Here is a 16,387-nt window from a genome sequence, read left to right as displayed (position 1 = left end):
ACTCAAACGCACGCACACACATTTATTGACGTTATCTAAAATTTAAAAAAAAATAAAAAAATAAAAAATGCGGATTTTCAGAATTAGGTTCAGGCCCTCTGGTCTGCAGCTTTCAGAGTGAATGAGCAGATGTGACTAAATCAGTCCCTTCAGGGGAAATAACAAGTTAAGCGGTGCTTACATTTTACTTATTTATTTATTTTTTGTTTTTATTCCCTGGCTTTTCTTTTTCGTGTTTAATTCATTATACAAACAGTATTTTGAGGCCATGAGTGCATTCATAATGTCAAGTATGGAAACATGCAGCCTACTATAACTACCCTTAAATCCTATGTGCTGTTGCATGTAGTATGTATACAATTGGGACAAACTACTTAATCATAAACAGAGGCCTTGAACTTTGACCCTCTGGGTTATATATATATATATATATAGCCATCCTTAGGTGATGGGGGGGGGGGGGGGGGGGTCTGAAAAAAGCTGTTTACTGTACCCGTCAAAGCTTTTATTGCACTTACCATAAGGTAAATGGTGTAGTTATCATTAAAGTTAGCATCACCGCTGTTATTTTGTTTGAACTCCAAATTCAAATGCTGATATATATTTTATATATTTATATTTTCATTACATTTAGATAAACTAGTAATGGATACTTATTGGAAGAGTCTCAATCTTCCTCCTTGTGTTGACGTATAGTGAGATTTTGCAGAGTGAGCATGCTGAATGATATTTTCTAGGTGTGTTTTTACCCCAAGAAGGATTTTAAATTGCATGAGATTGTCCAGAAGAAGAATTAATCGAAGCCTCTGGAGGTAGTTCATTTCTCATTGATCAGCTGGAGGGCCATATCACCCCCACCTCCATAGTAGTCTCACTTCATTATAGGATAAATAGTGTACTGGATTGTTAGAACAATATACTTTTTTGTATAACGTCGCAATTTAAGGATTTTTGTATGTAGTAATTATGTAATAATGTAGTGTAGTGTATACTGATCCGCCTGACGTAAACATGTCTGTGCTGTTCTTCGCCGAGGCGGTAGGCGGCGATGATTCCCATCAGTGACAGATGACACCCCGGTTAATAAATAGTAGAAGAAGAAGCGGTTTACGTAGATGTTTATGTTCTCCTACTTCCGTAGCTGCCTAAAGCGGAATAACGACGCCAATCTGACGTTAAAATCCAACATTTGACAAGAAGCCGTCGGTCATGTTTCTTATTTTGAACTCAAGTGTTAGAGATGCTCCGCAGATGAGTATGAGTCAGCTGGTTTTCTGTCCGCAGTAGGAGCTCCGTCGTGACTTTTCCTCATTCATCGCAGGCGGAAGCTAAAAGCTAAGCGGGTTTGTTAGCTGCGCGTCATTTAATAAATAACCGTCCGAGCCGCACTTTGTTCGGTGTTTAACTTCGATATCGAGCAAGGCAGTCATGGCCACTCGGCGTCTGACCGACGCCTTCTTGTTAATGCGGAACAATGCAATCCAAAACCGGCAGATATTGGCTGAGCAAGTGAGTACATACGACCCCCGTCTGAGTACACGTAGCAATGCTGCGGTGAGTGGTCTGCATCGTTTTGACATTTTACTGTGTGTGTTTGCATATAGCCAGTCACTAAGCCCTGGTAGCTAGATCCTACTGTGTGTGCTTTATTTAATGATGTCCCTGGACGTTGTTTGTTTGTTTGTTTGTCTGTCTGTAGTTTAACCTCAGGGGTTGATTGATTGTTGTGGTGGAGGAGGACGAAGAGGACATGCTAAATATCTACAGCGATATTCACCCGTGATACGGCTTTTTATTGAACAGAAGTACAGATAAATAATGGTTGTTTTTGTTCGATTAAATTTGGTGTGATGTGAAAGTCGAAGCATGTTTTAAACGTCCACCTGCAGTGAAACAAACCTGTGCTGTGGCCCTTTGATGTAGTCCAGATTCAACTGTGTCTGTGACCTGATTTTTCTCGTCCTGCACTCAAATAACGTGAAACAAGAAAAAACACAGAAGCTCTGTGATGATCCTGAAGAAGATTCCTGAGTTACAGCTGATATTTTCACTTGTGTGCATTTCTGGTGCAGCACGAATGAAAGCAAGTCAGCCGAGTAGTTTAGGAGTGAAACGTCTAAATTCCTTCACCGCAAGCTCCTCAAATGTGAATGTTTGAACACCGGTTCACATCTTTCACCGTTTTCTGACATTTTCAAAGACCGAGCAGCTAATCGATTAGGACTTAATCGTTAGCTGATGAAAACCCACTCATTATCTATTTGCACTATTACAAGTAACCCCGCAGTACGTACAGCCGACACGTCATCTTCCCATTTTTCTGAGCAGACGGGTGGAGCCGACATGTGACATTCACACTCAGATGGGAATATTTTAACTGGTCACCTGCGCGCTGAGGTACATCAGTTTCCTCCAGCCTGCTCGCCCAGAGACGACGAACCTGTCAGGATCGACCATCAGTTAGTTGTAAAGCTTCCACGCGGCGTTTCTAAATAAAAACGGCTCGGCATCAAAACTACTGTTTTCTTTGTCACTCTGCCTTTCCTGATGGCACACATTATAGAAAACTTGATCTTTCAGCGCCACAAAATGATTTCAACTCGCACTTTAAAAGGTTGTACGACGCCAGCAGTGATGCTGCGGCCTCCGGATCAGAACACAAGTCGAATACTGTTCTTGTCTCGTAACGCTTGTGTTCTGTGTTTGTCGTCATCGGCTTCATCCACACGTCGTAAAACACAGTTGATTTAGATGCCGTCTACTTGGTGATGAAATTATAAGTAATTAAATTAGCAGGTATACAGTAGCTGCACAGTATAAAAAGCAACGACTCAACTAAAACTACTCGGTGAGGTTACTGAAGCTGCTGTACGCTCAGGTTTTAAATAAGTGACTTTGTAAGAAGGCAGCAGGCCTGTTTGTCAACTGAAACAAGTCAAGACAAACACACAGATTGGAGATTGTGATAATAATAAATATCCTGCACACTTTAAACTGTCCTAAAAATATTTTTTTCTTCTTCCTTTTTTTGTTAAACTCAGCCTTCTCAACCATTTCTCCTCTCCTTTCTGGATGATTTATCTCTGCAGTAACACTAACTTTACACCTTTTAAACACAGTATATATATTATGAAGATGGCCAGAATGAATATTAACAGCCAAACCTTCTGTTTTAAAGTGATCATCATTCATTGTTTTCAAAGTAATTTGTTGTTTTTAGTGTATTCAAAAACACATATTTTCTATTCTCTGCTGAGTTTCCGGACCTCACTCTGTTACTTCTGTCTTTCTCACCTTTTTCCTTGTCCTCTGTTGGATGGGACCACTCTGCTATCTGCCACTCACATTAGGAGCTTGATGAGGTATTGTTTCACTCTGTGGTAGAATCACTCTGGAAGCATAAATTAGCGCACCATCACACTGTTGAAGTACGATGTCAAATGTTTGAATAGAGAATGACTTGTGTTTTTAAGTTGGCTGACGATCGGATGGCGCTGGTGTCGGGGATCAGTCTGGATCCCGAAGCTGCCATCGGAGTCACCAAGAAGCTGCCTCCCAAATGGATCGAGGGCGTCGATGAGGTGAACGAGTGCGCTCGGCCCGACCGGTCGTTCCCACCGCAGCTGGTGTCCAAAACAAAGTATTTACATGATTTGTAACCGGTGATCACCGCCTTTCAGATCCAGTATGAAATCACACGGGTACGACAGAAGATGAAGGACCTGGCCTTACTTCATGACAAACACATGAACCGCCCCACACTGGACGACAGTAGTGAAGAGGAGCACGCAATAGAAATCACTACGCAGGAGATCACACAGGTACACAGTGCTGCGATACGCATGCTGCTTATTTTTAGACATTAAAAGATTATTTTTTTTTTACTGACACGTCAAATGGACATTTTCGTTTAGCTTGGAGACAGTGAAGTATTTCTGAGAGCATCGTTTAGTATTGATCCACTGGCGGATGTGAAAATATCTGACAGGAGTTGATGAGAAAGAAGCTGAAAGGGAACATCGCTCTCCCGTGCGAGCTCACAGTTTTTATGGTCGTTGCAGATGTTTCATCGATGCCAGCGAGCCGTGACCGGTTTGCAGTCTCGCTGTGGCCACTGCACCGAGCAGGAGGAGAGACTCCTGAGAAACGTGGTCTCGTCTCTGGCTCAGAGCCTGCAGGACCTGTCCATTAATTTTAGGCACACGCAGTCCGGCTACCTAAAACGTAAGAAGAGTCTCACGCTGTGTCTCTTTTCCTGTTGTTTTACTGCCGACTGAGCGTCGTGTCATTGTTTTATCCGCCAGGTATGAAGAATCGAGAGGAGAGATCAAAGCACTTTTTTGACTCGGGGCCCTTAATGGAAGAGGATGAAGATTTAGCTCTTTATGATAAGGTGAGTGGGTTTTAAAAAGCAATAATTTGTTCAAGCAAACCCAGTGAGAGTTGGACTACATTTTGCAAAGCTGCACTGTGTATGTAGCTCAAGAAAATAAACAATATTACTTATCTCATGAGCACAATTAAGACTTGAAAAATACATAAACATACATTCAGAATCAACGTTTCTACCAATTACTACTGAGTGTACATTTGAATTTAGCATTTATACTTATTAACACCGGGTTTTGTCACTTTTAACTAATACCACTCGAAGACAGGAAGTGGCCTCAATTAGTACCGCTAATATGTGGAGAAATAAAACAAAAACAAAAAAAAGAAATTCATTTGAAAATATAAGCAAACTAAGATGACATTTGAGGACTTAATAAAAACAAGTTTTTAACCTTGTTTCTATATAATAGAAGAGACATTATTACCGTAATAAACATTCAACACCATGGCTGAGAAATGTACCAATGATAACCTCAAAAACAGACAGCTGGGTTTCATACGTCACAAACCGAAGGAGCCGATCCCGGCAACCTGCAGCTTTCTATATCATCCCTTTCTATATCATCCCTTGAGCCTTCACTGCTGTCCTTTTGTATTTATTGCTTTGATCTTTTGTGTTTCAGGGGTTCACGGACGACCAGCTGATGCTGGTGGAGCAGAACTCGGTTATGGTTGAAGAGCGAGAGAGGGAGATCCGACAGATCGTTCAGTCCATCTCGGATCTGAATGAGATTTTCCGGGAACTGGCTGGGATGGTGGTGGAGCAGGTATCTGAAGCAAAAACAAGACTCCCACTCACAGATCAATAACTGACATTTAGGGCAAAGTAAACTCCGCAATCTACAATAAACTGCTAATAACATACCAGAGTATCATTTGTATAAAGTAAATAATCTGCAACAGAGATGATTTTCTTCTCCCTATAATTCCTTGCTTTTCTCCCTCAGGGCACCGTTCTCGACCGAATCGACTTCAATGTGGAGCAGGCTTGTGTTAAAACAGAAGACGGTATGAAACAGTTACAAAAGGTAAACATAATAATGTCTACAAGATATTGAGAGCAGTTCTGTTGTTTTTCCACCTCAAAGAAAGATTATGTTTATTTATTTTTTTTATCTGAAGCACTAATGAAACTCCGCTATAATCAATACATCACAACTCCTTCACAATATCACACATCGCAGCAGAAAACGTTTAAGTGTGAAGCAGAAACAGCAGGAAAAGTTCACTTTTCATCAGCAGTTATTTAACACAGTTTTAATTTGGCTGACAACAATCAGGAAGCTGTAAAATGAGGTTGACATCTGAATATTAAAACATGACACAGAACAGAAACTAAACTCCAAACCACAGAGTCAGAATTAATGTCTGCAATTTTACTGCAAAAAACTCACGTTAAACTTTTAAACAATTTTTGAATAAATCCACTACAAAATCAAACATTTTTAATTACAACAATCGTTAAAAAAAAAAAGAAAAAATCCTGGAGGAAGTGAGTAATGAGGATATTATGACCTGAGTGGGTAAAGGCAAATAATAGAAGAGCTTGAAGAGTCTGGTGAGTTTTTAGAAAGTGAAATCACTTTTCTAAAGTCTTTCAACCTTTAAAACCAGGAAAAGAACACTTTATCACAATATTACACAATATCTAGTCTGACGTGGCTTTTGTTTTCTTTGCAGGCGGAACAGTATCAGAAGAAGAACAGAAAGATGCTGGTCATTTTGATCCTCGTCATCATAGTCATTGTTCTAATTTTTATTCTTTTTGGAACAAAGTTTTAATCATGCATTCCTCCGGCTTTTGTTTTTTCTGTCTGGCTTGTTTGTTGTGCATCTGTGTGGACTTGAGAAGTTGATTCTACTCCAAACGAAGGTGACGGCCTTTCACACCAACCAGGAAACGACAAGAAGAACTGCACATCTTTGCTTTGGTCTTCGTGGTGGTGAAGATGTTTTGGTTGATTTGAACCGAGATAAAACAATCAACAGTTTGTTTTGAGCCGAAGCTATTTTATAAAGCGACTGTCAAGACCGCGCCAGAGATTAGTCGAACCTGACCAACATGTCTGTGTCGTAACAAAACAAAACACTTTGTGGCGTATGAAACTGGAACTACCAGTGTTAAAATGCTAAAGCAGAGCGTTCTCTGTTTAAACTCAAAGCACGAATTGTGATGTTGTGAAAATGCATCGTTTCGGTCTAATTTCATTACAGACATTTTAGTTTGTCGGGGAAATGTGACAAGAATGAATGTTTGTGAAAAAACATGCAGTAAATTACATTTTTTTACTGCAAAATTATTTTCAATTCAACATTACATTTACGTCCTGGCTTAGTATTTTCCCTTAAGAAACACAAGGGGAATGTTTTGTATTAGGGCAGTAGCACATAACAAGAAAGGCCATTCTGTTCCAAAATATTCCTCTGGTTTAAGGACCACTTTATTATTATTATTTTTAAATATCCCTACATTAATAACAATGATACTGAAGTCCTTATTGCTCCACTGTTGTCCTGAGGAGGGTGAACACAGCCACGAACCTCCTCCACTTCATCCTGTAATTTTAAATTCAAACCTGCGTCACACTTTTTCATGAAGTGCTCATTTTAAAACACTTGTTTCTGTTGTCCATGGTCCTTGCAAAAAGTGATACCTTTTCTTTTTAAAAAAAAAAAACCTTGCAGTTTGCACATATTGAGGCCTGGGGGGGGGGGGGGGTTATTGTGTTATGTTATGTTATGGATGTAATACTACTGTCATCTGTATGAGAAAGAAAAGAAGAAAGAATTTATTTATTTTCTAATAACTTCAAATAATCCAGATGTGTGCTGTTTGTGGGAGGTTTGCTGTTGAGTGTATGTGTGGTCTGAACCCAACACTTACTGTCCACTCCACTGAGGAAACTGTGATGTAGTCCAACACTAACAGACATTTGAAGACAACATTGAGTTATTTTTTTTCCCCTTTTTTTTCGGATTAGCCTCATGACATTTCATTTGGCTGTGTTGGAGATTCTTTATATGTTCTTTAAAGATCGATAAACTGAAGTAATGAAGAGCTTTATTCAACATATCTGTACTTGATTCTACACTTTATACACCTGTTAAATCATCTGTGTCATTGATGTGAAGTTGTGTGTGAAAAAAATAGTTATGTCCTCGTGGTACTTCACTTTTCGTATTGTTTATCCAAAACAAGCGGGTGAGGAGACGGCAATGTTTTTTGTTTTTTTTAATAAACCTGGAACATAATGGTGTTTTGTGTGTTTTGAACTGCAGCAAGGTTGAAATTTGATCAATTATTTTTTAATTATTTAGTCATTTTTAAGCAAAAATAGCCAATATATATATATATATAGGTGTTTTTCCTCAAATGTAAAAATTAAGGACTTAAGGAAATTTGAATGTCATCCCTTTAAATTTTCTTTAGATTTGAGTAATCGATAGTAGAGTAATTGTTATGTGCAGGCAGATGACTCAACCGCCTGGTTTTACTCTGCCACACCAAACTCCTGTTAAGAATCAGGTCAATTTAAATAAACAACAACAAGGGAGCAAAAGCCAACAAATAGTGGTTGTAGCTAAATACCTAAACTTCTAGTTTAAGGCTGAAATAATTATTAATTTGATGGTATTCAATACTGCACTTCACTGTATTATGCACAGTGCCCCTTTGAGGAAAACATGTTTTTTTGGTTTAGATTTAGCAGGAATTTCTAACCCGGAAACGGTGTTTTTGTTACATTTCAAAGTAAAAGCCTCACTTTCAAATGTACAATCAAGGCTTAACGACACACACGAATCTCTCCTTTATTCAACTTATAGTGAAGTAATGCATTGAGCCTTTTACAGGAAGTTTAATTCAAATCTTTCTCCGTAAGGTTGAAACTAAAAACCTCCCTCCTGTAACTTGATGCTAATTATGTAGCTACGAGCTAGTTGCGACTCGCTCCACAATGCTGGCGTTTCTCTTCTTGGCCTGGAAGACCACCGAGCTTTTAACGGTGACGACGCCGTTTACACCGCATGAATCCGGCTTTATTTCTACCAACTAAACATGACTTCTTCTGGGCACGAAGACGACCCGTTCCCTGTGGACGACCGCCTGTTCAGCGACACGTTTTCCCAGGACACCGTGTACAGCCTGGTGGGCGAGGAGCTGCGGATCCGACAGCTGTTCGGGGCGAACCTCGGCGTGGCTGCTCGGGTCTGGGAAGCCGTAAGAGCTCACGGTTCAGTCACCTCGCTTCACGCGTAGGTATTACTGCGTGTTGTGCACTGACGTTGTTTTGATTGCGTCCACAGGCTTTACACCTGTGCCGTTACTTCGAGGAGAAACCCGTGCAGCTGACGGGGAAGCGGGTCATCGAGCTCGGAGCAGGCACCGGGGTGGTCGGTATCCTGGCTGCTCGACTTGGTATGTTTATGTATTCAAAGTTTTACTACGACAGACTATCAGGTCCACAAATAATAATAATAATACCAACAAAAAAAAAAAAAGTGGAGGAAGATGTTTTTTTTTAAAATTTTGATAATATCGTTAAAATGTCTCAAATACAGTCAAAAATGTTGAGAATAAAGTTGAAATGTCAAGAATAAAGTTGAAATACCGTTTCAAGAATAATGTCAAAATGTAAAGAACAAAGGCAACATTTCAAGATTATTTATATCAGTCATTTGACAGATTGATTCAGAAAAAAAGTCATAGATTTGAACTTTGAAACTTAAGTTTAACTTACTTAATAAACTAAGGTTTATCTTGCTTGGATAACTAAAGTTTCCCTTCGCGACAAACTATAAACCTCAATAGACCGATGTTGTCTGATTGACACATTGATCAATAAGAAGGAATTAATTGTAGTAGTGTTTTTAATGTTCTAACATGCAGAAATGGTGAAAATAAACAAATAAAGAGAAACCCTTGAATGAGTAGTGTGTCTAAACTTTTGACTTTTTCTTTCAGGTGCAGATGTGACTCTAACAGACCTCCCTATGGCTCTTCCACATCTGGAGGCCAACGTCTCTGCTAACAGGCCCTGCGGCGGTTGGCCTTCCTTCCCTCCCGCTGTCCGACCACTTTCTTGGGGCGAGGACCACATGAACTTCCCCTCCGACTGGGACCTGGCGCTTTGTGCAGATATAATTTACCTGCCAGAGACGTACCCACTGGTCGTGGAGACACTAGCTCATCTGTGCAAGAACGGTGCCTTCGTGTATCTCTCATCCAAAATGCGAAAAGAGCATCAGACTCACGTTTTCTATGAGGAGCATCTAGCGAGCAGATTTAACGTGGCGCTCGTGCATCGTGATGACAAACAAAACAATAATATCTACAGAGCTTCTTTAAAAACAGACCAGTGACAGCAGGAGAAAGCTGCTGGAGGACTGCGACTGTGCAGATCAGAGTGACAGCAGTGAAAAATGCACCACAATCAGAAACAACAGCTTTATTTATGTATTTATACTGTGTCTGTTATGCCGTCTATTTTCAGTCACTTCAGAAATCTGTGATATCCTGTTAATATCTCACTTGTTACAACTCCAATTGTGTTTTTTACAATAAATATTTTAACGTGGTTACAAGTAAAAAAAAAAAAAAAAATTAAACATGTCACGTGTCTTTAATTAGTCCTCTGACTGTTTGACAGTGGTCTTAAAATTTGTGATTTTAGATGTTTTGTCAATAATGATAAAAAAATAATCTGTAGTAGGAAGTCTAATGGCACTGATGCACGAACTCTCAGGGTGATTCAGATCAGCCGTATCCTGCAACACCTGCAAGATTATTTTCTTATGTGGCAGTCGGTGTCAATTAAATCTGATCAAAAGACATCCACATCGTCCTGATAAAGCAAACTAATTGTGTAAAACTTTGATTGTTGCTGCTTTTTAAAGATTATTCAAGGTGTTTGAAAAATAGTTGGAATTTTAGAGCAGGTTTTTTAGGAGCTTTGAAATATTACCGGCATCCACTGACTCAGGGTGCACATCCCTGACCATCAGCAACATCACTGCAACAGAACTTGCGCAGACTGTGAGCAGCATCAAAGTACATGTGCATGGAAATATCACCCTCTTGGTCTATATGTCCTCACTATTCAATACAATATTGTTTTGATTAAGTTATATAAAACCCCCAAAACAAAATCGATCCCATCCCAAACTACTGTGTCAACACCAACAGATTGCCGGCTGTCTGTGCTTCATCCCGTCTCTCCTGCACTCTGCTGATGTACAGACTTTCTGTTCAGAAAAGGAAAGCCTGTTTGTTACGCTGGAGAGTTTCAGAGAAAGGGAGACGACCCGGCGGCTGCCCGTCGCTCCCGCGGCTACAATTCAGCCGACAAAACAACAGATCCCTATCTCTGCGTGCAGAGTCTGCTCGCCGTCGCGCCCACCGCCTCCCACGCGACCGTCATGCAAAGGAAATGTCCAAATTACATTTGCAACAAAAATTCTTCACTTGACATATATTGACATATTTTATAATAAATAGCCTTTAAAACTACTGTAGATTTCAATACACTAAAGTCAACTTTACCTAACACTCGACGGTGTGTTTCTGCTTCAAACCTTAATCTATGTTACTTTTTATTCATGTTGCACAAACTTCGGACCCCCATTTAGTCTTTAGTTTTATGTGAGTCTAGAGGGCAGTGATGGTAATAAAGAAAAACTGATCAATAACTTCCTCCACTGTTTAAACTGGGCATACTGGCCTGCATGAGCTTTGAATGGCGAGGTGGGTGTGTGTGTGTGTGTGTGTGTGTGTGTGTGTGTGATAGAAAAGTGGGAGGGGGACTGAAAACCGGTGTCCTCTTAAAACTAGTGTCCCTGTTCGGACTTCATTAGACCTCAAGTCACTGTACGAGCAGCCGGGACAAAAATTTGAAGAAAAAAAAAAAAAAGCAACTGAAGGTATGTGTTCGCTGTTTTAGATATTTTTACATAAACAGACGCTAAAAGTATTACATTTCTGGTGAAACTCTTATGAACTTGTTTTCCTAGAGCAAATTTATGGGACATTTAATATTAATGAACTCTTTTGTCTGTTTTTAAAATCATAACATTTTAGGCAATCTAAGAAAATGCAGACAATATTTATAAGTATTTTTCTTTTTTCCATTCAGATCTGTGGATGAGACCAAATGATGGATTTCTGGTCTGAGAATCAGGGACATTCGCATCTTTACTCCAAATTCGGGACCGTTCCTGGGAGAAACTGTACACATAAGTGAGTTGAACGCTTCTGTCTTTTGATGATGAAAGAGTTTGCTGCCATTTTTTGACATATTCAATCTTAGTTTGCACCGTCCAGTTTAAAAAAATCAACTCTTCTGGGTGAGAAAAAAACTTGCTTGCAGTTTTTTTGCAACACACTATTTCTACTTAATAAATATGTGCTTTGGAGTGTACAGATATGGTGAAGTATTTACACTAGTACTGGTGACATGTTTATCAATTGCTCACACTTGTTTCCACCGTTTCACCCACAGCTATCATGACAGACATCAGTCATCCCATTATCCGCTATATTACGGGGAGCAGCAGGATCAAAGCAGGGACTCCAGTTACTGGACTTTACCCGGATCAAGAACGGCAGGAGTCCTACACGAGTACACCAACTGGACGGACCCAGAGATGAGCGCCCCTTCATCTTCCCATTTCCCCTTCATTCTGGACCGCCACCCTCAGCACCACCAGGACCTGGGAGACTATCAGTCACAGGAAGCCAGAGACAGAGAGTGGACACCAGCTCACCGAGCCCCGAGGGACTACGACAGAGGATTTCCGAGAGAGGGGTGGCAGAGGAGGTGGGAGCCCTGCAGCCCGGTCCACTACAACAGGGAGGTTCCTGCTAAGAGGAGCGACAGCAGCTACCGAGAGCTGGAGGCTTGGGCAGCTCGGTACAGTCACTCACTGCCGAGGAGACGACGGATAGAGGCGGAGTTAAGAGGAGCCTCACAGGGGCTGGTGGAGAGCAGCCGGGCTCCGGAGAGGGACAGCCGGGCTCCGGAGAGGGACCGCCGGACAGGGACGGATCCGCAAGTGGCAGCACTGCAACACATCCAACAATCTGCGAGCATCAGACGGTCCGGGCTGTGGGATAGAGAGGGCCGACAGCACGCTCCAGCCTACTATCCATCACAGGCTCCTGCCCCCGACGCAAACCACACGCTGGACATGAAGGAAAACGCCGGCTACCAAAGGAGGACGTTCAGCCAGCCTCCTGGTTATATTCCTCCTCCTCCTTACAACAGCCCACACAAAAGTTCCCATGTAATGCACCGTGACACCAGTTGGGAACCGGAGCGGAAGAGACAGACCTACTGGTCCCAGTCCATGCCGAGGAAGCGGGACGTCCCCGTAGATGTGCAAGATCAACAAAAGACAGGGAAACAACTTACAAAGCCAGGGGAGAGTAAAACCTGCACAGAGGTTGAATGGTTGAAGCACCGAAGACAGGCAGCGGACGCTTTACAGGCCGGCAGTCCCATCAGTGTCCAGAACACACGGCACGCACAGCATGAAGGGATGCCGTCTCTGCAGCATCCACAAGCAGTTCAGCACCCAAGAATACTCCAGGAAACATCCTCCAAGGTCATCGAAGGAAGGAAGTTCAGGCTGAACAAAAAGACAGGCGGGATGACCATATTCTGCCTGGTGTCTCGAATAGCGGGCACCACCGAAACTCCATCTTTACCGCTCTACACGTCCCAAGCAAACATCCAACGCACAGAAACAGGAGTGGTTCCTGAAGGTGTCGGGGACAGAGGTGAGGTCAGCGAAACGCACAAGCTCGCAGACGAAGTGGACTTCAGAGCACCAACACTCGCAGAGCCGTCGCATACTTCAGACGTGAGAAACATCGCAGGCAAACAGAAGGAAACGCCGGTCTGCACGGAGAAGGAGATACCTGCAGATAATCTGCCAGACAAAGCAGAGACGGATGACGTGTCACCGGAAAAAGAAAACACAAGCGATGCTGATTCTGCGGTGCATCCCGTGTCTGTCAGGTATCCTTTGTGGAGGCAGCCGAGTTTCACCAGCAAGCCTGAAACTGAGACTTCCTCCACATGTTGTTTGAAGGTAAACGGCGATGAAGATGAATCAGAACAAAACGGACACGATTCTGCCGATGTAAGTAGTGAACCGATGGATATTGAGGTAAGGTTGGACGTGGAAGAGGACACGGAGGACAGTAAAGGTCTGCTGGTCATCGACACAGCATGTGTCGTTGTCAAAATGGAGCTGATCCCGTCACCCAAGAAACAGCACGTCCACTATTTAGACTCCACGGCACAGGACGAAGACAGCGCACTTAATATTCAAACAAGTGATTTAAACTGTCAGGTAAATCAAGATGTGACAACTGAGCAAAACGCAGTAGTGATACCGTTAACGAATGAAAGTCCGCAGTCGGATTTAGACCTGGGACTTTTGGAGAAAGAGGAAGACGAGGAAGAGAGTGAAATCTCTTTACCCTGCATGTCGTCTTCTCCGGTTTCCGAGAGGGAAACCTTGGAAGAGCGCGCTGAGAGGATCCTGGGAATCTCTCTGAAGGACTGCGTCACTGAGCAGCAACCTGAAGATGTCACGTCCTTCCTGGATTCGTGCATCGAGGACGAGGAGGCGGACGCTCCTCCGGTAGAAAACGAGATCCATGACGCAATTAAACAAACTCCAGAGGAGTCAACTCAGGAGGAACGGTCACAGAATCTGTCAGAGGTTGTGCAAGCAGAGGACGCCGTGTGTTCAGCAGACGGAGATCAGGTGACACGTGAAGATGGTGAGGACTTTGCAGGATCTCAGCAGCCAGATATGTCCGAAGCAAATGACGTCTACCAAGAACTCGAGTCGGACACCGAAACTTTAAACGCAACGGAAACAACTGAGGATCCTCTGCTTGAATCCTCAGGTGAAAAAGGCGCAAGTGAACCTTCTGACCTCTGCAATACATCTTCGCTTTCAGCTTCTGATCTTACACCGACCTTGTACATCTCAGGGTCAAACCTAGAGGAAGGTCCTGATCCTGAGCTGGCTGCACTTAATACAGTTGCAAACCTCGCTCCTCATCCTGAAACCTCCTCCCTTCCTCAGACACCTCCTCCTCCTCTTGATTTAGTAGATCCGTTGTTTGGTGCTGAGGACCAGGACATACGTAATGAAACATCGCATCAAATTGAAAACGAGGTCGACATCGAGTCTCCTGATATGACAGAGGAGGCGTTGCCACAGCAACAACTTGACTGCGAACAACCGGACGACGCCGCTTGTGTTGCTGAAAAGCAACAAACAGAAGAAGCTGAAAAGCAACAAACAGAAGAAGCTGAAAAGCAACAAACAGAAGAAGCTGAAAAGCAACAAACAGAAGAAGCTGAAAAGCAACAAATAGAAGCTGAAAAGCAACAAACAGAAGAAGCTGAAAAGCAACAAACAGAAGAAGCTGAAAAGCAACAAACAGAAGAAGCTGAAAAGCAACAAACAGAAGAAGCTGAAAAGCAACAAACAGAAGAAGCTGAAAAGCAACAAACAGAAGAAGCTGAAAAGCAACAAACAGAAGAAGCTGAAAAGCAACAAACAGAAGAAGCTGAAAAGCAACAAACAGAAGAAGCTGAAAAGCAACAAACAGAAGAAACTGAAAAGCAACAAATAGAAGCTGAAAAGCAACAAACAGAAGAAGCTGAAAAGCAACAAACAGAAGAAGCTGAAAAGCAACAAACAGAAGAAGCTGAAAAGCAACAAACAGAAGAAGCTGAAAAGCAACAAACAGAAGAAGCTGAAAAGCAACAAACAGAAGAAGCTGAAAAGCAACAAACAGAAGAAGCTGAAAAGCAACAAACAGAAGAAGCTGAAAAGCAACAAATAGAAGAAGCTGAAAAGCAACAAATAGAAGCTGAAAAGCAACAAACAGAAGAAGCTGAAAAGCAACAAACAGAAGAAGCTGAAAAGCAACAAACAGAAGAAGCTGAAAAGCAACAAATAGAAGAGGCTGACGAGCAACCTGCGAGGCTTTTGGAGCAAACACCTGAAACATCTAAAGAAAACGCCAAAGACGTCGACATTGTGCAGCAACAACTGGAAGTTGTCCGATCAGAGGATGATGTGACCGAAGAGCTACAACCAACAGAAGTCAGTGAGGATCCTACCGAACCTTCAATACACACATCTGTAGACAAACTTTTCCATCAAGACTTTGATTATGACCAAGAGCAGCATGCTTTTTGCACAAAAGAAAGTTACATGACTGAAGACCAATCACAAAACCCCCCAGATGAGCTTCCTGCAGGTCTGTGGGAAGAAATAATAAACAACAACAACGCTACAGACTCTCAAACTCAAATAAAGACTGATATTTTGCCGGACGCTGAAGCCTCTGATTCCCCTCCTCCCTCAGCTTCAGCCTGTGAGGCGTCTCAGTCACCCCTCGAGCTTCTTTCTCCTCCACATGAGTCAGACACAGCTCCTCTTTTGGACACACGTCCTTCACCTCTAAATCCTGACATCCCACGAGCTGTCCCTCCTCCTCTTTTTCTTGACCCCTGTGAAGAACCCCTTCGCTTCTCATCTTCCTCTCCCTCTGATTCACCGCCGCTGCTTCCTCCCAGCTCTACTCCTCCACCTCGAGAGGAGAGTGTTTCGCCGGACTTCCCACCATCTGCTGCGCTCAAAGCAGAGCCGCGGTATCCGGAGTCCTTGTGGGACGTGGTGAACCGCATCAGGAAACACACGGCGCCGGACTCCGAGAACGAAGAGGAGGAGGTGGGCGAGCTGTGGGATCCAGAGAACGGAGGCGAGGACTCGGGGTGCCTCGATGTGGGAGAGGACGTGAACTCTGACGGGATGGTCTTTGTTGACGCGGAGCAGGAGGACGTTTCAAAGGACAGTGTTGAGACGGGACAAATGCAGCAGCAGCATCACGAGGAGTCAAGTGGACACGCCGATGAAGACACGCTGTCCTGCAGCAGCGTCAGCAGCCACAACTCCGGAGACA

The 16,387-nt window shown here is 42.7% G+C and overlaps 2 protein-coding genes across 5 annotated transcripts; both read left to right on the top strand.

Moving 5' to 3' along the window:
* Window positions 1-1,105: 1,105 nt before the first annotated feature.
* On the top strand, window positions 1,106-7,649 carry stx16 (syntaxin 16). 4 transcript variants are annotated; one of them, XM_069156360.1, is made up of 9 exons: window positions 1,106-1,509; window positions 3,351-3,362; window positions 3,474-3,581; window positions 3,681-3,821; window positions 4,062-4,224; window positions 4,305-4,393; window positions 5,016-5,159; window positions 5,340-5,420; window positions 6,073-7,649. In XM_069156360.1, exons 1-9 carry the CDS (start codon window positions 1,429-1,431, stop codon window positions 6,172-6,174), a joined length of 921 nt encoding a protein of 306 aa, XP_069012461.1. In that variant the 5' UTR covers window positions 1,106-1,428; the 3' UTR covers window positions 6,175-7,649. The 4 variants fall into 4 exon arrangements, with proteins under 4 accessions (XP_069012461.1, XP_069012443.1, XP_069012470.1 ...); XM_069156342.1 differs by having other exon boundaries at window positions 1,106-1,554; XM_069156369.1 differs by lacking the exon at window positions 3,351-3,362.
* Window positions 7,650-8,175: 526 nt separating this feature from the next.
* Window positions 8,176-9,999, top strand: LOC138202393 (EEF1A lysine methyltransferase 3-like). Its single transcript, XM_069156329.1, has 3 exons — window positions 8,176-8,611; window positions 8,698-8,809; window positions 9,356-9,999. Exons 1-3 carry the CDS (start codon window positions 8,450-8,452, stop codon window positions 9,751-9,753), a joined length of 672 nt encoding a protein of 223 aa, XP_069012430.1. The 5' UTR covers window positions 8,176-8,449; the 3' UTR covers window positions 9,754-9,999.
* Window positions 10,000-16,387: the final 6,388 nt, after the last annotated feature.

The sequence above is a fragment of the Embiotoca jacksoni genome, unplaced genomic scaffold (genome assembly GCF_022577435.1).
Source record: "Embiotoca jacksoni isolate LCO1_2020_lvr unplaced genomic scaffold, fEmbJac1.0.p SCAF_1, whole genome shotgun sequence".
Classification (NCBI taxonomy): domain Eukaryota; kingdom Metazoa; phylum Chordata; class Actinopteri; family Embiotocidae; genus Embiotoca; species Embiotoca jacksoni.
The sequence above is the reverse complement of the archived record's forward strand: the minus strand, read 5'-3'. Positions and strand labels throughout refer to the sequence as shown.